At 35.0% G+C, this 21,681-nt stretch overlaps 1 protein-coding gene, 1 long non-coding RNA gene and 1 other non-coding gene across 3 annotated transcripts; 1 reads left to right on the top strand and 2 right to left on the bottom strand.

Annotated features, from left to right (window-relative positions):
* The first annotated feature begins 4,388 nt into the window (after nucleotides 1–4,388).
* On the top strand, nucleotides 4,389–10,932 carry LOC142341473 (uncharacterized). The gene is made up of 2 exons (XR_012759111.1): nucleotides 4,389–4,896; nucleotides 10,412–10,932. It is a non-coding gene; the product is annotated as an uncharacterized LOC142341473 (long non-coding RNA).
* LOC142341472 (uncharacterized) lies at nucleotides 5,171–20,265 on the bottom strand. The gene is made up of 5 exons (XM_075392433.1): nucleotides 18,992–20,265; nucleotides 12,871–13,048; nucleotides 10,405–10,551; nucleotides 5,641–7,151; nucleotides 5,171–5,553 (listed from the first exon to the last, which is right to left on the bottom strand). The coding sequence occupies exons 1-5, from the start codon at nucleotides 20,139–20,141 to the stop codon at nucleotides 5,234–5,236; spliced, it is 3,306 nt and encodes a 1,101-aa protein (XP_075248548.1). The 5' UTR covers nucleotides 20,142–20,265; the 3' UTR covers nucleotides 5,171–5,233.
* Trnal-uaa (transfer RNA leucine (anticodon UAA)) lies at nucleotides 18,786–18,868 on the bottom strand. The gene has a single exon. It is a non-coding gene; the product is annotated as a tRNA-Leu (tRNA).
* Nucleotides 20,266–21,681: the final 1,416 nt, after the last annotated feature.

The following is a 21,681-nucleotide window of genomic DNA, read 5'->3' as shown; positions in this document are numbered from 1 at the left end:
TTTACCAAAAAAACACTTATTGTTTTGTGCCTTTAGCAGGTTACCACACTACTACTGAAATGTTGGTTACAAACATTCTTAAATCCTTATTGAAATTGGCTTTAAAAACCAAGCTCAAAGTTTAATAACTGTAACCTCGAAGAAATGATATTGATCCCCAAACTTGAATTTTTTCAGTAATCACAGCTCAAGGCTTGTTCCTTGGCCTTCCTTGGCTTTATTCTGGATTACAAACTTTTATTTTCAAAGCAAATCAGTTCAGTTACTTCTGCCTGCTACTATATGCTACGGAAGATTTATTCTATCAGAGACACAGTTGACAACGATGTCCTAATAGAGTTGGTAAGAGTTTTGATTATTTCGCGGCTTGATTACTGCAATTCATTTTACTATGGATTACCTGCTGTACTTCATAGGAAGTTACATTGGATAAATAATTGTGCATGCAGGTTGATATTTCGACTGTCACCCGGATCACCAACTTCAAGATTCATCAAGCAGCTGCATTGGATACCTGTGCACAAACGTGTGTTGTTCAAAACTTTGCTTTTTGTTCATCGCCTAATTCATCATCCTTAACGAGTTCCAGGGTATATTAGTTCCCATTTGCCTGGCAATGATAAACTTACATTATGCCAGTATATCTACAACCTTCAAATTTCGGTCACTAAAACTAACTTCGGAATAAGGTCTTTCAGCCATTCAATTCCGCGTGAATGCATTAGAGCGCCATTTGAATTGAAACTAATACCAGATGAGCTTATTTAAAGGAAAAAACTGAGAACTTTTTTTCTGATTGTTTTAATTTGAAGCATTTTTGAGAATTTAAATGGCGCGTAAAACTATAATAATAATATTAATAATAATACTAATAATAATAATAATAATAATAATAATAATAATAATAATAATAATAATAATAATAATAATAATAATAATAATAATAATAATAATAATAATAATATAATAATAATAATAATAATAATAATAATAATAATAATAATAATAATAATAATATTAATAATAATAATAATAATAATAATAATAATAATAATAATATTAATAATAATAATAATAATAATATACCAAATCATTGCTCAAAACTCTTGCTTCTTAACAACACAATATAAAACTAAAAATATTTAAAATTCATTTACAGTTACTCTTTCAAAAGATGCTGTTTAAATAGTTAGCAAATTCCGAATCTTTTCTTCACGACTTTGTGAAATAAATGTTCACAATAAAAATGTAAATTCTGTTTTAGAATTGTAAAAAAAACCGTCTCCGCCTAGAACTCGTTTCCCAGCCATAAAGCTGTACAAAATAAAGCTTTGAAACAAACTATTTTTTTGTGAAGAAATACCAGCCTAATTGGTTTGAAAGACAGCTGGGATTTAACCAAAACGGTTGATTTTTAAGTCATCTTTAAGTTAGAAACACTTAATTGCGCAAATTGTTTTCTTGTTGGTACTCTGCCAAGTATAAAATCAAGGAAACTTGCAAACAAAGCTAGTTGTTTTTACTTTTTCTCTTGAATTTTCTAGTTGACTTTTATACACTTAGTTATTTTTATATCCAAGATAAGAATTGAAATTTGGGAGAAAAAAGACTTATTGTTCTTTTTCACAAGTAAAGAAATCTTGTATTGGGCACTGCGGAGTTGTTTGTAGCTTGGCAAATTCAATGTTAATAGCTTTTAAATGATTAAATATCTTTTAGCTTCCTAAAATGCTACCTTGTAAAAACCGTCTACTGGGCCGTTCTGGGTTTGTCTACATGAGTTTTTGTTTGTAATTTATAATCTGTTTTCTGGCACACTACATTCTGCGCAACTCTACATAGATATTTCTATAATGGTACTCCAGTTTCGCTGTTTTCAATTGAGTATCAAAATTTTGTCACAATTATCGCATACTCATAACCAAGGGTCAGAAAATAAGGACCACTTTTAGTTTAAACATTTTGTTATATCAAATGTAACAAAACCTATTTTGAGTATTATACAGATTTCAATTTTATACCACCCAATATATTCATTTGTGGCTATCTTAAACATTTTTTAGAAGCAATTGTTTGATAGATTTGAAAAAGGCATTGATTTGTCAGAAATGTTTTTGGCATGGATAAATTTTGGTCTTTTTGGTTAGTTGGTGGCAGATCTCTCATGTTTGTTCACACAACTTTTAGAAGACAACCCGAGCCAACTAGTTAGGTATCATTTTGAGGTTTATTGCAAGCAAGATTTGAAACATCTGCCCGTGCCTATTCGAAAGTTTCAGGCAAATGTTTTAGAGAAAAAAAGTACTATAAATTTTGACACTTTTTGGAAATCTTAGAATATTTCTGACTTTTTTGTGACCATATTTTTATCCTGTGAACGACCTTTTACAATAATTTTAAAAATTTTGGAGTGGCTTGAATGAAATAGAAAACAAAGTAGAACAATCTGCCAATTAACAAAATTAGCCAAATCTAATTTTCTCATATTTTTTTCAATATTCAAATAATTTTAGCTGTTTTGACTTGTTTAGAAGAAAAAGAACAAATTCTACAAATTTTGTGGTTGAGACGAATTTTTTTGGCTTTTATGACCTTTTTTGAAACTAAGGTATTTTTATGTATTGATTTCTCGGTAATTTTTACAGTGGTGGCAGGTATTTTTGACAACCAGTTGAAGCATTTGTAAACAAGAATACAACAAATTTTCACAGAAATTCTCCTGCTCAATTTTTTGAATCTTTAAGAAATTTAATTTTTCAGCTCTGTTTGGCTTTAAAACTCGCAAATATTTTATTTGAGCAAATTCTAGGGCTTAATGTGGATTTACTTCATTAGTTCAAAGGGGGGTTGTTTATTAACCCTTTCTGGAATAGATTAAATTGTCACTGACTTGATATTGACTAATTGATATGCAAACACGATTGACCTAATATGTTGATGTTTTCATTCAGTATTTTAACGGCCTAAGATTATTCAATTTATTCAATTCATTCTCCTAGTTTCGTATAAGTAATTTCATTAAGAGTTGTAAAGGTTAAATTCTTTTAATTTTTGTGTTGTGGTGCCGTTTATGCTGAATCTATTATAATTTGTTTTTTCTGCAATTTAACTTGTATGAAGCCTCACAATTTTTTTCATAAAATTTTCTTTTTTCAGATACTCATAAACAGGCTGTGATGGTATGTCGGAGCATCATGTTCAAATATTTTATCAAAGCCCATGTTCCATGTTTTTATTTGATGCATTACTCTTCAGTTGCTTGCATGCTCTTTACGCATTCAACAATACGTACACCAAAAAACATACACTTTTGTAATTTTGGGCAATTTTTGGGCAACAATGATAACATTTTCTCACTTCAGGTCAGTACTTCTTACTGTGACAAATTGATACGTGAACAGTAGTTCTGTTCCACATCTAGGGTTCTATAGTTTAATAAAGTTTTCTCTTAATTGAAAACTGATCAAATTGTTTGAAGCTTATTTTTTTAGTCGTTGCTGCTTCCAAATACGTCTGACTTTCTTTTTCCACCAGACATATTCTTCTTAATGATTCCCTTTTCCTCCTATTGTTTTAAAACTTCTGTGACGTTCCCTCGCTTTTCCTGAAGACTTTTTTTGAATCATACAAATTAAGTTTTATGAACACTGGATTTTTTCATTTTTGGCTATCTTGAACCATTTTCAGAAGTAATTGATTCATAGATTTAAAAAGCGCAATGGGTCATCCGAAATGTTTGTTGTATGGACAAGTTTTGGACTTTCTGATTAGTTTGAGGCAAAACCCTTTTCATTGTTCTCGCAATTGTTCGCCCATACCAGCTAATGAGGTATTATTTTGAGGTTTTTGCGAGCAAAATTTGAAACAACATCTGTCCTTGCCTATTCCAACACTTCAGACAAATGTTTCAGAGAAAAAAAGACTGTAAATAATGACACGTTTTCAACATTTTAGATTAATTCTGACTTCTTCTGACCATATTTTTACCCTGTAAACGACCTTGTACAATAATCTTAAAAATGTTAGAATGGCTGCAATGAAATAAAAAAAACCAAAATAGAACAATCTGTCATTTAACTTTTTGGCGAAATTTTTTTCCTGATTTTCTTTCAATGCTTAGATAGTTTTAGGTGTTTTGAGTTGTTTAATATGAAAAAAGTAGATTGTAGAACTCTTAATCCTGAGACAAAATGTTTTTGCTATTATGACCATTTTTTAAAGATTTTTCGCTTTTTTCACTTTTTTTCTTTTTGCCTCGTAGCGCTTGTCTCGCGGTTTTCGAATATTTTTATATATTGATTTTTCTGTAATTTTGTACAATCATAGCAGTTATTTGTGGCTTTCTAGGGCTTAACTTTAGTTCATTCGTTCAAACGGGGGTTTGGTAATTAGCCCTTACCGGAATATATTAATTTGGCACTGACTTGATATTGACTAATGAAAATGCAAACACGACTGACCTAATAATAAAATTGATGTTTTGATTCAGTTTTTCAACGGTGAAAGTTTTTTCAGCTTAGTCAATTCACTCTCTTTTTTTCTTATAATTGACCTCATTGAGAGTTATAAAATTTAACTGTTTTGCTTTCTTTGTGTGCTAGCGTCATTTTTGCTAAATCTATCCTTTTTCGTTTTTTATGCAATACAACATGTATGAAGCCTTACAGATTTTTTTTCACACAATTTTTTTTTCAGATTCTCATAAACAGGCTGTTATGATATGTTGAAGCATCACGTTCAAATATTTTATCATAACCCATGATTATATTTGATGCACATGCTCGTCAATTGCGTGAATGCTCTTTTCGCAATCAACAATACTTACAGCACAAAACCTTCACTATTGTCATTTTGGGCATACTTGTGGGCAACAATGATAACATTTTGTCACTTCACGTCAGTATTTCTCACTGTGAAAAATCGATACATTAACAGTAGTTCTTGTCTACATCTAGGGTTTTATGGTTTAATAAAGTTTTCTCTCATTTGAAAATTAATCAAATTGATTCAAGTCTAGTTTTTTCGTCGACGCTGCTTCCAACATCTTACTTTTTTTTCCACCAGACAAACTTTCTTCCACCAGACATAAACTTTTTTGCGAAAATCTCAAAATCAGACAAATTCAGTTTTATAAACTGTTAGGACATTTTTTTTAAAAAAAAAACGAATCTTCTGAAATTGAAACTGAATAAAATTGACCACACGTCCATGCAAATAGCAAAATATGTCACTTCTAATAATCATAATAAACGTGAGGCTTGGGTATACTTTTAATGTACTCATTGTGAACTTCCGTTTTCGACAGTAGTTCGTTTTGTGTCTCCCCAACTTTCGGGAATTTGTTACTCTTCATAAGCGTCACTTCGTGCTGCTTTCGTAAACTATCCGAGTACTTTTCCTGTCGTCTTTTGCCCTCTGCCACTTTTTCCACTGCAACCCAATCTGGCCCGAGAGTTGCCGGCAGTTTGACCTTTAAATCTAGCTTTCTGTAACTCTCTAGCGTGTGTGGCTTGTACTCTATCTCTCTCTTCTCAGAAAACGGGATGTGAGTTTCTAAAACGTAAATTTCTGTCAAGTAATTAGCTCATAATGTTCAATTAATGATCCGAAGTAATTTATTTACAAAAAATCATAATTTACCACTGTTCTTGTTTCCTATTGGTTGTTTTCCGTTCGTTTTGATTGGTGGAACTACTGGGTATGGGTTCAGTTTGGTGTTTTTACCCGGGGTCTCGTTTTTGGTTGCTTTCGTGGTTTTAACTGGTTGGGTCTCACTCTGTTTTGTTTTCTTTGCTTTTGGCGCCGACGACGAAACCACTGCTTCGGGATGTTTGTCATTTCTATTGGTCTGAATTTCGGGCACCGTTCTTGAAGACACATTTCCAAACATAGGAGGAGGTGGTCCGAACATAGGGTACATAGGGGGTGGGGGATAAAACTGATTTCTTGGAGAATAGGGCAAATTTTGTTCGTCTATACCAAGCATGCTGGCTAATTGTCGTCCAGAAATGTTAAGATTGATGTCCACCTTTACTCTGTTGTCGTCTTTGACAGTCGCGTGAGTTTGAATCATATCTTCGTCATCGCTTCCTCTGACGTCATCGCCGTGTTCTTCCGACTCGTTAAGGCGTTCACGTCTCGCGGCAATGTCTTTATACTTCGGCCGCTTTTCAGCTACGTCTTTTCCAGCGTCTCGTTTATTTTCCTTGAGAAAATTTTTCCCAGAATCTTTTACCTTCCCATTATTTTCTATCTTTTTGTCGCGTTTTTCTTTACTACCTGGTAAACTATCCCCCGGGTGAGGGTACATTTGCCCATTTTGCCCAGTTTGACCGTTTTGGTAGGGTCCAAAATTTCCCCAATAAGGGTACCATGTTCCATAAGGAGTGTTCATAGGAGGGTAAAAATACGCTGGGGGTGGGTAAGGGTACTGACTCTGGTTATTTCCTTGCATTTCAAACGGGTTAAAATAACCAAATCCCATTGGTCCACCAGGGACTGGGGGAGGGGGCATTCCCATTGGCTGATTTGCATTGACTTTATCGGTTTTCTCCTCGTTATCTTTTTCATCTTCGGGTTCCTCGGCAACTGCGTTTAAGTCGCTGTGATGACGGTTCGATGCATATTTGTTAGCATTCGGGTTTTTTCGAACTCGCTCGTTTTCGCTCTCCGAGTTCTCTTCCAAATAAGGCTTCAAGTGTTTCGGAATCGGTGTTTTTCTGTACTTTTTCGATTCTTTTAAAGGGTTGTCCAGATCCGACAAGCTAATCTCTGTTGTCTTCCGGCTCAATTCAAGTCGGCTATTTTGTCGGCTGAAATCCGAGTCTTGAACTTGGATTTCCTTTGATGTTTTCATGACACCAAAACCCTGGGTCGGGTCGGCACCCGAAACTGTCATACTACGCAACATGAATAGCGGCTTTCGATGACGCTCTTTTCGTCTGCTAACTTGACTGGAAACGGTCGACAAGGCTGAGGGTTCTTTGGTCAAATTGTTCGATTTGCTGTCGTGCCGGGCTAGCCAACTGGAGTGGTCGATATATTCGGTGAATTTTCGACCACCCAGAACTGGTTTTGGCGTATCTGTTTGAGTTTGTCCAACGTTATAAGTTCTTTTGGACGCTCGTGTATCAAATTTTTCAGCCGTGGACCTGAACAAAAAACGTGAAGAAAAATAAAAACAAGTCTTTGAAAAGGTACTTGTAATGGACGATTGATAAAATGAATTTTATTCGTTATAATTGCTCTTTATTGTTATTGTTATTAATGCTCTTGTTAGAAATAAATTCACGTGGACGCACTTTTCTATTCAATTTGATCAGCACTTATAAAATTTTAGAAATAAACAAATACCTTCAACATTTCAAATGAGAAAATAGAATCATCATTACGATTATATGCTTGGATGCTGCAGTTCAGACAAGACTATTTAATCTAATGGTCAGCGATTAATTATGGTTGATTTTATTATCTAATTTTATTTGATTTGCCGAAAGATTTGTAAAAAAAAATGCGTTACCGTAATGTATAGTATTGATCATTACATGCTGATATCCGGATACAAACCTTAATTTTTACAATGCCCTTTTTGCAGCATGATACAAACAGCGAGGAGCGAAAATGTTAACATTTATTAATATTTGTCGCAATTTTTTAAAAAGGAAGCAAATTCATCGTTATTTAGAAAACTTGTCTTCGTTTTTATCGATTGATATTATTTGTGTGACAAAGTTACATCAAGTTACCATTCGGAGAAACTATAAAAAAAGAAAGTTTTCCTCCGATAATATCTATAAATTGAACATAATTGTCGTCTAATTTTAGGCTCTGTGACCAAAAAAAAACAAAACAAGAAGCTCGATAATGTGCGCTCAGCAATGCTCTAAAATTGATAGTTCAGACTATCTAAAATTGATAGTTCAAACATTGATAGTTCAGACTGGCATAAGTTTCGGCGAACTTCAAAAAATTAAATTTCAAAAAACTAGTGTGAAAAAGTGATCATCATAATTTTCATGAAGAATTTTTAAGGTTTCTGATAACTACAGGTGTAAAGTAAAGAAACCGAAGAAAAACGCTTTCACATTATGGCTGAACATTTCAATAGACAGAGAATTTATTTTCTGAAAATTCACTTCATTAGCAAATTAGCAGCTTTTGACAAATGATTGACGAACTGTTAAACTTCACATCAAAAAATTTTGAAAGTTTGGTGAGAGAAAACCATTTGTTTTGATTTAAGAAAAAACAGAACAAATGACATAACAACAATATCATCTAATTCAGTTATCTTTTCTACTGCTATTTCTCAAAACGTATTATTAGCTAACCAAAAATTAAAGTTGTAACAATTTTAAAATTTTTAACAATATCAACAGTATCAAAAATCACTGAAATTTATTTTCTTTCGCAAAGACTTGTAATCAATCTGACATTGTCATATTTGACTCCAAACAACGTAGTAAGATACTTTCTAATGGCTGGAATTGCATACTTGTAATCAAAAAAATTTGCTTGCTGTAGAAACCATTATATGGACAGCAGATCTGACTTTGGGCAACTCGACGAAAACTATTTGGAAAAAATTGACCATATACAATGTTCTGAATATTATTTTTTTCTCTTCCAGTACCTACTACTGACATTTCAATGAACAAAACAAAAGCAAGAATACACGTGATAAATTCTAGTCCAAACCTCTAGAATTGACATTTTAAAGCTGCAATTCTAAAAAATTGATGTCAGTTTTCTTATATTTTTAGGAAACTCTGCCAAAATCAAGAAGTCTGCTAAATAGTTTGACCAAGCCTGAAAAAAATTACTTGTCATATTTGATAGCCAAAAATGTCAGGATAACTCAATTTGCCTCAAAGCTAAAAAGGAATCTCTCAATGCATAAGCTTATAATCAACTGAACGTAACAAAAACTCAAACTATTGGTAAGAAATTTTTTCATTAATTATTTCAAATTTTTGATAAATTTTGTTTTGAGAACGTTTTGAAACGTATTTGATTTGATATAGTTTTGTTTTGTAGGGGTAATATAAAAAAGAAATTTGTCGGATAGATAAAAAAAAACAATTTTGCCATATAATCAAAGATGACCATTACTGTTTTACGACTTTCTGTTTTACTGATTCAAGTTGATGCAAAATTGCAATTTTCGTCAAAAGAATCCAAAAACAGGCAATGCTTTTAAGAGACTGATCATCGGCAACTGCAATTTGTGCACTATCGTTTTAATCGAAAAACTAAAAAAAATAACCTTTCGTGAAAGGTACCTAAGTATATATGCTGTTTTTTTTTCGTTTATCATTTCAGTAGTCGCAGATTCATCACTGCTATTTCTGCTAGCGGATGAATAATTGTTTTAACACATGTTAGCAAAATCGGAAAGTTTTCTAAAATTGCTATAAAGTAAACAAAATGTAAAAAATTAGTCAATTTTCACATAATGATGAACCTCGATAATACTTCAAGATGAATGAAACTGGAAAATGCTCAAAATATATAGGCCAAGAACCCGAGTAAATTAACAATTGTTCTTTTTACTGTCATAACTCATTTTACATAGGAAACTCATTCCTTCATTTTACATAGGAAACAAAACTCCCACAGAAAACAAACCCTCTTGACTATTAAAGAGCTGCGTATATAGCGCTTTTGGCGATGCCTTGAAGGCCCGTGGGACTTGATATAAAACTGTCACAACTTAAATTTTACATGAGAATTTTTTTCGCGTCCTATTAAATAGATACGCTGAAACCTGCAAAAGTTCGTACCTGATTGTTAGCTATGGTGAAGAATTCGTGTCACAACACCACCGAACCCAGTGGGAGTGTTTAGGAGACAATTCTGGTTGAAGATTTTTTGAAGATATGTGCATGTCTATATGTATACTGGTACATAAATTGGGTTTAGAATAAGGATAGGGACTATGTGACAATGAAAGCTGGCGCAAATTACAATAAATAGCTTGATTCAACGTTACTGAATACATTGATCTGAAAACATTCTTTCTCAACATAAAGAAGATCTTTAAAGTGACAAGAAACTGTTTAAATATAATTCAAAGTGCTTTCGTTATTGTTATTTGTCTGTCGTCGGTTTTATAGTATGCTTCAGCTTATGCAGTTTGTTAGTTTTGGCGCACTCTAACGTTATAATTTTTTTTCGGTACGGTTTAATAAACTGGTTTATTACAGGTAAAAGAGCAAATTTGTTCTTCACTGGTAAATAGGAGGAACAATGTAACAGGAGTTTTTTCATGACCTCCGGCTATCAATTTTCTGTTTTCATATTGCACAGTACTATGTGGCAATTATAGCAAGTGTGATTGGGGGCTTAAAAGTAAGTAGGAGGGTTGGGAGAGTTAAGTTTAGCAAAAAATAGACGCAAACATACTTTTTAGTGCTCCTGCTTGCCCGTGCCCCTTCGCCCTCATCAGAGTACATCCCCTGTTCAATGTCCGATCTCTCCTGAGAGAAGTCTGCCGAGAACACCTTGGCTGTGGCCTGCAGAATTGTCGCATTCTCATTGTCCTTCTGCATCCTAACCAGAGGAAAAGTTGAACCAACATTGTCAACTAGGGAACCAACATTGTGTTACAGAAACCCAATTATCTATCCGAAGGTGAATAGACAAAACAGTTCCTTACAAAATACTCACACGAAAACAGACAAAACAGTACAATGCGAAAGATACCAGCTAACCATAGGATTAAACCTGTGCCCACCAGTTAACAAACAAAATTGTTGAGTTATTCATATTACTGTATGGCATTGAACAAATTTTAAGCTGATTACAACACAATGTTTACCATAATATGCAGTTTCAATCAATTTTTAACCAATCTATTAAAAACAAGGGTTTGGGTGGCTTAATTCATAGATTATGTTTGCTAATTCTTTCTAATTTACTATTACAATGTTTTATCAATATTTAGTCTCAACTATTTTGTCTGAGACTGTTTTGTCATGTAGAACAAATCCGCACGGCGCCGTTACTAAAATGCAAAACTATTAATTTTGAGGCCAGTGAATATCACTTAACTAAAAAAATCGAACAGGGGAACCAATATTTCGGAAGTAATAGGTCTGAAGGCCAAGCTGAACTAAATTTCTCAATATCTTAGTTTATTAAAGAAAAATAAATCTAGGAACGCATTCAACGCAAAGTTAAGTCACTACATGCCGACATAATTCGTTCCCAATTACAATGGCACGGAGTACGTTGTAAATAAACCTTGATTATCACGTCAATCCTACACCGAAATCTTGACGTCTATTTGGAATATTGTATGGATATTCTGCATGATTAACTACTAACTACTGACGTCAGATTTGTCGACATACGTTAGAGTTATATCGACATAGTTAAGTTCACCAATTGACGGTTGAGAATTGACAACAACAACTAAAATAGCGGACTAAGGACATAACTTAAACCACAACGTGAGAGGAGCGGAAAACTAAAAGCTTTGACTGTTCACTTCACTAGATATAGATTGCGGATTGCCGCAATCGCGCTTGAGTACTAATATACTATGACCAGACCACCAATTTATAATCAATTCGTTGAAAGTAATCGGCGGCGTAAAATAGATTTTAGGGCTCACAGATTTGAGTTTCCAAAACCAAAATTTAGATACTACGTCATCTCTATGGCTTCAGCAGAAATGACTAACGAATGACCTCTGTTTTAAGCAATAACTCAAGTCCGCTTATGGTAAATCACAAATTCTTCTTTGTTAATTGTGTTCTCTTCTAAAATTGAACTGTCTCTCTTAGATTGATTTAAAAACATAAACCATGAGCAACCTACAGGTATGCGACTTTTGGTTTTGAATTACCCCAATCCCAATTATTGTCCGAGTTATTAGCCAAAACTCAAAAATTTCAGCAAAACTGAACGATTAGTTATTTCTACTAATAAAACAACGTTTCATGCAACGGTAATCTACAATAGCAGGTTATGAAAAAAATTTGCGCAACTTATTAACCTGCGAGCTTGTAGACCACTAATATCAAACTGGTTGCTACAAAGCTTTCCTGGTCATTCATAGGAAAACAATCATTAGAATAGGAAAACTCGTAATTGCAAAATATTATTACTTAGATTGCATGCGTAATATTGCCATTAAAACATGCAAAAAATTGGTTATTACATTTCGCAATTGACGAAATCTAAGACTGCAAAATTATTTTACAATCTTGCACCCCAAATTCTCACATACAAATTGACAAATATCTGATGTTAGTAAAATCCCCAGTTTGTTTTCCCGTTTATGGTGCGATTATTACATACAGTTATGAGGGCTAACTTTGCTATTAATTTTGACGCTGGCTCTGCAGTGAGGTGAAGGTGACAACAAGTTCGATATTTTTATCGTTTCAAAAAGCAATGATGGCGTCCAATGGAGTTTGCGTGTAATAAAGGTGTAATAAGAGAGTGCAACTACATGCTTTCGCATCTCTTCCTTTTCCGTTTTCGGCTGAGTAACGGTTAACAAACCACAACCAGAGATCATAAATTTAATGTGTTGTATTGCCCTAGTTGAGAACTCTCGACTAATGACAGAAGACGTCCTCGAAAGAGCACTAACCAACTACGCTCCCCTTTTTATTATCTTGTGTGAGCAAACTAATCATGCATGTTTTTGCACCAATAGGGGTTTGTCTATACCAATAAGAGTTGGTTATAGCCATTATAATTTAATATGTCAATCTAAAAGTGCAAAATTATCAATTACCGGAGGTCGTAATGTACCGCGTGGAACAGAAACAGTCCACAAAATAAAAATTACTGTTCACGAGTTTGGTTCGACTATAATGTGGATGTGTAGTTGTTTTTGTTATTGTTATTACTAACTTCTCTCGCATGTGGTATGCCCTGGCAGCCCCGTGTATGACGTCAGCACTCTCCCTCTCAGCCATCATGTCTCTCCTTACTTTATATCCTCTGTAACTGGACTGGATTACAGTCACGTGTTCTTCAATCTGTCTCCTTTTTTCTTCCTCATCCGCAAAGTCTCGCCTTGCAAGATACCCTGTGTAAATAATAAGCAAATTCTGCTAATTTTTTGTCCCGGAGTTAGCCATCATTACAAATTAATACTTATTTTAGACCAGGTTTAGGTGCGCAATTGAATACCCTTCTGATCAAACCATTTTAGTTATGTCGCGACAAGGAAGTCGCAGGGATGGGCGGGTCCGGTGCGTTTTTAAATTGTAGTGTCTAATGTGGACAAAACTTTCGTCGAAACATGCCTAATATGAAAAGACCTTCTTTTTTCCTGGTCAATTTCTGTTATGTTTATGACACCTTAGTCCTAATTGCAAAATTTTGCATAATCATAACATGAGTCTTAAAAATTTCGTGCAAAATAACAGTCTTAAGTTTGCAAGATAATCAACCGTTGAGATTAACGTTTAACGTACACAAAACGCCTTACGTATCTAATTGAAAATTATGTTATGCAGCATTCGTGCGGACCGAAGATCATTGACAGTTTTATTCAAGCCTTGTGTAAACTCGAAAAAACAAAAGGGAAGACGAGAAATCATTATTCAACAATTACGAATCGAATAAGATTTAAAGAAAGGCTTTTTTGATGCACTGTATAGCTTGTATATAACGTACGGCACATACGGAGATCAACTATCAATGTTAACAGACGTTATTCAAAGTAACACTGGCGGCAAAAAAGGCTAGACGTGACCTGTTAGCCTTCAGCTAGCCAATATCGGTCGATTCAGTTCATGTATGACGTCATCTGGCCTTGCTTTGCCCTTCAAATACAACCAATAAGTACGTCTGTTTATATTTTTAAATTCAAATCTAGATGACGTTTGCCTAACTGGGGCGAGCAAGGCTTAATTACGCTCACAAACTAGGCGTTGCTCAAGCCATATGTATTAGGTTACTGATGTTGCTTCGCCAAATTTGAAGTAGTCTGGGGCTCAAAACAGCGACTCTTCGATCATGAGTCCAGTGCATTACCATCTGCGTTATGCGGTCGTGATTGCTTTCTATTTAATTCAAATTTATACACGCTTACAAACATATACTGCCTAATATAAATACTCGCTTACTTTGCATTCGCAACATCCTCCGGCCACGAAAGTGCAGTTTGTAGAACAGTTATTAGTTTTACATCCCGTCGGACATACCTACCAGTAATTGCCGTTATCTCAGCCGAACGCGCAATACCATCGCTGCAATAACGGACGCCATCGATGCGGCACATGGGGAAAAGTCCACCGGGAGTCAAATTCTCGGCTACCCAAACAAAATTGCCAGACATATGCTCCGTTATCGAGGGAGATGACCATTTACTGCGACGGTTCAAGTTTGGCACATACTCAGCTCTCCACAGTTTCCGATTGAGTCTGCTTAGCACTGAGCTCGCACTTATCTCATACGGTGGTCGAAGTCCTCTTCTCCCAAAAGGGAAGGCATAGCGATGGACCTGTTTCTGGGGAATGTGATTAGGATTTTTGGCATCAAATTCTGAAGGGCCAGAGCTTACAGGAGTAAGTGGCCTGTTATTTAATGTCTATTCAGCTAAGCAGAAAATCTTTTGTAGGACTTCGTCAGTAAGACGTCGGTTGGCCAGAACTGCATAGAAAGTGCGTTTAACACTTCCTACCATTCGATCCCACAAGCCACCATGATGTTGGGCGGATGATTGCGGAAAATGTCACAAAAACTCTTCTTCCGACATTTCACTCGCAATAACTCTTTGATTCCAACTCTTTATACACAACGAAAGTTCCTTCTCGGTAGCAATAAAGATGGTACCATTGTCCGACCACAGGACCCTCTTCGAGCAATTAACCGTTCAATTCCCATTACGCAAGAATTCATGTCCATTGATGGCACAACCTTAATGTGTAAGGCGCGCGTAGTCAGGTACGCAAGAAGGAAACCCCAACGCTTCTCACTTAAAATGGGCCGAATTAGTCCAATCTCTATGAGAAACACAATTGGCGGGTAAGTCGGCCATCATTGACTGATAAGAATTTTTGTTAGCTTACGGCACAATACGCAGCTAAATTTGATAGATCTTAATGCGGAACGCAACTTCAGGTCTGCGTATTGTTGTTATATGCAAGCTCCCAAAAGTCAAAGCCCTCTTGGTGGTTAAACAAATGCTCTTGTTTGAGAAAGAGTCTCATACCGGGATGACGGCTATTATTTATAATAGGGTGTTTGATACCATAGTCTGCTTCGATTAATTGTTTGATGTGGCCACTTGGTCTCATCAAAGCATTGGGGCCAATGAATGGGGCATATGTTGAGAAGGGGCATTTTCCGGCGAGGGACTTTTGATCCAGAAGTTGTTTTATCTCAAATAGAAACGGTTCTGATTGAACGCGGAACTGAAGTTTCGCTTCAGCAACTTGGATTTTATTGGGACAACCAATTGTAGCGCCTGTTGACTGGGAATGAGCTTTCTTTGAGAAGAAGCAAAGCAGATAAGCAAATATCCCAACTAGTTTGAAGGAGGAGCTAAATGTTTTGCAATCGAACAGATTTTCTGTGTAGAAATTGTTGATTGCAAGGCTGGTTTCTTGTTTTTCAAAAGAACCATATAAAGAAAATATTAAAGGCTTCTCAGATTGTATAAAGTTTTGGTATTTGGCTGGAAAGGGGAAGTTTATTCAGAAAAAATTTTGACTTATTTTTTTGAAATCATCGGTTTACAATTAAAACTTTTATCTAGTTAGCCACGATAGACCTGCAATTGGGTTTTTTCACCTCAGTTGACCGTCGCATCACAAAATACAGAAAATATTTCATTTGAACCTCAAATCCAATTAATTTTGAAATTAGAGGGCTGCATATGACCATGAAATGACCTTTAACAAAAATATGAAATTCAAAAATAAAAGCTGATCGTAAACAATGTCAAGGTAATGAAGAAACGGTATTCACAAAGTGCTTTTTGAAGAGTTTTTCACGATGTTGCAAAAACTGAAATCAAAGATTGGAATACACTATTTAAGCTAAATTGCATTATTGCTTTGTAGCATCAAGCATCAAGAGTAGCATGGAAACTGTTAACCTTTTCCAATATCGGTACCAATTGCCAAACAAGCAATTAAACTTTATCTAATCACTATATGATGATATAACATCATCCAAAACGGAGAACTTATTTTATGGTAATTTTTTTATATACATTTATACATTTTTTCAATGCTTTGTTCATTTTAGGTTTTCAATACTTCATCATTCGTTTGGGCAACATATTGTGAAAAAAAATACCAAAGCCCCTCTTAGTTTCGTCAAAGAACAATAAACGTCCACCCGGAGATTTAAATTAACTTGTTCTTTTTGTGAAAAACACAAAAAAAAAGATTTGAAGGTTTCAAGCTGCAAAAGCATGCATCTGGGTATAGAAGAATTTACAGAGAACAAGTTCTTTTGAGTAACAAAAAACATTCAGAAATTGACAAAAAAAATAATTCAATATAATAAACACAATTGCTTTTGTTTAATATATAATTTGTAACGATAGTTTCACGTGTTTGTAACTTGTTTTTTGTACATAAAATTTTCAAACACTTTTTCTGGACAACTGTTCAATATCAACTAATGGGACACATCGATCCATATAAACGCCCGAAACAGAAAGAAATTGTGTATTTCTTTGAGAATCAGTCTTTATCGAGCTAAACAATAGACGGAAACTATTTCACCTAAATGAAAATTGAAAAAAAAATGAATTAGAAATACAAAGTACTAAGGCTAGGGTATAGCCGACACACATAATAGAAGACACGCCAATGGGCCGACAGATTTCATCAAGACTTCGTGAAAAAGACCGAAATCTAAACTCTGTAATTTAAATAGTTTTTTTAGAAGCACCGCCTTAATTATGTTCGGCCGTAATAATTTGTTTGCTTGTGACAGATTCATATGAAGTCCCACGGGCCGCTGAGGCATGGTCAAAACAGCTATCAGTAATAGCCACATAATGTTTGTTTCGCAGCTAAAGGACGCTACTTTTACCGCTTAATGCACGGGTAATTATTGTGAACTGTGGTTTTCGAGTAGTTATATTTGCTCAAGTGTAGGCTAAAAAGTGTGTCGGCTTATTTATATGTCAGCCAATTGGTCGGTCACGCAGAGTACTATTGAGTGTACACAAGTGTATAATAGATGAGTGTTCAGAAAGTTATAAGTGTACAGAACAGAACTGTAAATATAAAGAGTATAACAGAACTGTAAAAACCGAAGTGTATAATAGGCAATTATTTTCACGTTACTTTGTTTTGATAAAATTCTAGTTAAGAAGTTGTGTTTGGTTTATTGGTTAAAAGTTCGGTTTTTATTTGTTTTTGAGATTCCAGATGTCAATCAAGCACTTGCCTCATAAAAATAACCAACAGGAATAATAGAGTACCAAGTCTTATAATATCGGGTTGGGTAACTTGTAAGAGAGCCAAAGTGAAAAGAGCCGATTCAAAGAGAGCCAAAAATGTACTTAAATTACTAGTCGATAAATTTTGCAGCCAATTAAATTGTCTTCTGAAACGAGACTACCAAATTCTCAGCGAATTATAACAGAGTATTTGAGAAATGAAACTTTATTATTTTCTAGTTAACGAAACTGAAAGCGAATAGATGAGTAATTATCTTCAAATTATAGCGGGCCATGGCCATGCCTTAGCGGCTTATGGGACTTGATATGAGACTTTCACCACCGAACATAAGACCAACTAACCCACTTATGTACTTTTTTGGTAATCACCTAACAATTTAGGGTAATCAAAGGCAATTTTTTGCTTTCGGCTCTTTTTTAAAAAAAAAGTCAGGCGCTTTCTAACGTCGGTTCTTTATAACGTCGGCTCTCTTGCACGTATCCATCGGGTTGATTACATTTTTCCTCTCCCATAGCAAACTTCTATGCGAGATTATTGATTTGCTAACAAGATTATCGGGCGTTCGCCTATCGACTCTTTCAATATCATTGCAAAATAGTGCAAATGGCTCAAATTGAAAGCGTTTAAAACTGTTTCAAGCATTGATTGTGAAATGCATAGTATATTTAGTTTTCATACCTCTAGTTATATTTTTCAAAGATGCTTGACTTCTTAAAATTTTAAGTACATGTACACCAATAACTTTGTCGCCACCCCTTATGTAGGTGATGTCTCATTTTAGATTTTATTGAAAGAAGGAACTCTGTTATTGTGTTATTTATGAACTATGAAATTATGTGATTTAGTAGCAGTTTTTACTTATAAAATTTTTATAGCAAATAAAGTTTTTGTACCACAGCAACTTTACGAACTACCGGTATTGGGGATGCGGCTGGCAACGTTGTGTATGCATCTAGTAACATTGTGTGAGCATTAATAATTCCAAAAAAACTTTGTTCATAATTTTTTTACTGTAAGATAACCAGTAAATTCTCGATTTTTTAACACAGTATATGTGATTGTATAGGGTCATATCATCGAAAGATGCAAACACAGACTAATTGGTATTCTTGTTTCTACTTGTTTCTTCTTCTTCTTTCTACTTTTTTTTATGTTCGTGTACGTGTTAGCCCAGACTGAGGTACCAGACGGAAAAGTCTTTTGTCCAGACTTTCGTGCGTTTTTTGATGTTTTCAGACTATGTAATTTTGTAATTTCGAAAGTACGACGCCCCCCTCGAGCTTTCATCTTCGGTCTGACATACTTGCTTCCGTTTAGGACCTCGGCCTGGGACGTGGATTTTCAGATTGCTTCCCTGTGTATTTTTAGAGTGATCGATAGTTTCGAAAAGTTTGCTACCACTGGGGTTCGAACCCAGGAAGACTTTAGTCCATTGGAACTTAAGTCCAACGCCTTAACCACTCGGCCATAGTAGCTTCGAAATATTGTGACCGAAATCGAACACAACTCCCGTTGACGCCATTGAAATCTTTTTCGAAAGCAATTTATCGTACCAACATAAACAGATGAGGGCTCAGCCGAATGTGAACAAAACTAACCTTTCACACCCGCCTGTACGTGAGTTGCGTAGGTGTCTTTAGCATCCACGTCCCAGTAATCCCCCTCCCCATCGCTATACTCCTTAGGGTACTGCTCAATCACAACCTCATTCGTCACCTCTTCAATGACCTCTAAAGTCTCACCATCTTGACCTTTGACCTCGGTTATCTTGCGTGTTTTGTACACTTTCCTGGCTTGGTAACCTCGATATGCACTTTGTATTACAATAGCAGCCTGCTCTTTTTCGGCTAAGTTGTCTTCCGGAAAATTTTCGGCCTCGTCGGCATGTTCAGGCGATTTTGAAGATTCCATTGGTACATTTTGCTGGTTTTTCCTTACAACATATCCACGGTATGAACTTTGAATAACAGTAGCGCTCTGATCTCGTTTCTGTTTTTCTGATTTTATCTCTTTACGAACTACATAACCCCGATACGTGCTTTGAATTAGAATAGCGCTTTCATCTCTCTTTTGACTTTCAGCATTTCGTTGTTTCCGAACAACATAACCGCGATATGAACTTTGAATCACAGTTGCGCTGTCATCGTTTTGTTGTCTGTCAGATTCTCGTTCTTGACGAGAAACGTATCCACGATAAGAACTTTGAATCACGGTGGCGCTTTCATCTTCCTGGTTTTCCTGTTTTCTCTGTTTTCGCACTGCATACCCTCGATAAGCGCTCTGGATAATAACTGCTTTCTCGTCAAGGTACACTTCATTTTGTCCAAAATCACCATCAAGTTCTTCGGATCCGGAAACCGATTCCATTTCGACCGCTTGATGTCTGGATTTCCGAACTTCATACCCCCTGTATGCTGATTGTATGACGGTCGCATTTTTATCATGATTCGTCTCAAATTGTTGTTCACTATTTTTATCAAGTTGTTCGTTTTGTTCGTTCATAATTCTCTTCCTAGTTTTGTATCCTCTGAAAGAACTTTGAATAAGAACGGCGTTGTCGTGCAACATTTGTTCGTCTTGAACAGAACCACCAGAAGCTAAAACTTCGTCGTCTGATTCGACAGTGGTTTCGAAGTTCTCGTTGCCATTAATTTCTGCTTGGCGGGTCGCGAGGGCTTTTCGGGTTTTGTAGCCTCGATATGAGCTCTGAATTGTGACCGCGTGTTTTTCTGCCTCGGTCGGATCCATTTCTCAAATCATTTGACAGGTATTTAATTTTTACACAAGCAGAGTTCGCATTAATTTGTCTTTTGTTTTGCTCAAATGAATTTAAACTCAAATAGAATTGTATATCTCTGCTTTGATTTGAAAAGTGCACGTATAAGAATTTATTGAGACTTCAAAACATAGTATTTTATATAAGAAAGTTCAGCGGCATAGAAACAAAAACTTTTCAAATGTTTCTGGCTTATTATCGCGATCGCCACACGAAAAAGGTCTTAAGCACTTCAAGCGTAATGATAACGACTTGAACAGTATAGTAATGATCTAAGCAGGTGCTGTACATTTTCGTGCAAATTCAAAATGTTAAACATACGTCAGTTTGATCAAGTAGTTTTAGAGGTTTTGTCGTAAGCATTAAGAAGAACTTAGGGGCAATTGTTGATTACTTGTTTAAAGCGATGATTTTAAAAACGTCTCAGTTATATGAGTCCATTTTTTCCAAAAACTAAACAATTTACCACATTTTTCTTCATTTCATTGTCATTATGAGCAAAAAACTATTTCTAACACAATTTTTTGCGTATATTGGACCCGGTAACCATAACTTGTCACTGTATTTCAGTTTAAGCCACAAATTTCTGGGTTGAAAAAAAATGACATACATATCACATAAAAGCGACGGAATATCGATGCAACAGATAATAGTTCCGTGGGATATAATATAACAAGGAGGTTCGGTAATGTGCGTACGCACATAATGTTCCGACCCCGCTCATCCACATTCTTGACTTAATTGACTACCAAATGATGAAGAGATGTTTTATGTTTTGAAATTTTTATGTTTTGAAACTTTCCAAAACATAAAAATGGTTCAATAAACAACCAATGGAATACAATAATGCCATGCTAGAGGGCCGATAAAAAGTTGTTGATAATAGGACTACTAGAAAAAAAAATCAAACAACAAACATTATTTACGACCAAAACTCGATGTCTATTGAAAAAAATCATAGCAAAATCAAACTGGCATCAGATAAAACCTAAAAAAAAACAATTTGACCTATACTTAAATAGAGAAGGTTAACAGGTGGTGAAAAAGATCAAAGAAGTACGAAGTTCAAAAATACGTTTCTATTTTTGAAAACATTAATTTCACAGTTATTAAAGTCATTAGATATCAAATGAAATCACTAAGTTGATCATTCATTTCTCCATAGGAAGCAATTGAAACATGTTGTTATCTAAAAAGAATATTCGCAAACTTTCAACGTCAATGAGACCTACAATTACTGTTATAAATTAAAAAGAAAACTAAAACCCTTTAAAATGTACAAATGTACAAAAATCTCAAACATTTTATAAAATCTCGTAGTAACAGTAGTGACAAGGCCTTGAAACAAATTTTTGAAACTAAAATTCTTACAAAGGTTAAAATCTAGCTCACTGGAAACGGGCAGTAACCTATATTTACAGAGACTGAGCTACAAATTGGCCAAAATGCTTATAAAAGAAATGACGAAGCTCAAAAACCCAAAAAAAATTTTGAAAACAAGCGTTTTCAAAA

The sequence above is a fragment of the Convolutriloba macropyga genome, chromosome 6 (genome assembly GCF_964194025.1).
Source record: "Convolutriloba macropyga chromosome 6, txConMacr16.3, whole genome shotgun sequence".
Lineage (NCBI taxonomy): Eukaryota > Metazoa > Xenacoelomorpha > Acoela > Convolutidae > Convolutriloba > Convolutriloba macropyga.
This window is presented reverse-complemented; position numbering and strand designations above follow the sequence as displayed.

Coding starts and splice junctions, on each gene's coding strand:
- LOC142341472 (XM_075392433.1), bottom strand. CDS start 20,141: ATGGATCCGACCGAGGCAGAAAAACACGCGGTCACAATTCAGAGCTCA. Junction 13,049..18,991: donor CGTACAGGCGGGTGTGAAAG/GTTAGTTTTGTT, acceptor TTATTTACACAG/GGTATCTTGCAAGGCGAGAC. Junction 10,552..12,870: donor GCATACCACATGCGAGAGAA/GTTAGTAATAAC, acceptor TCCTCTGGTTAG/GATGCAGAAGGACAATGAGA.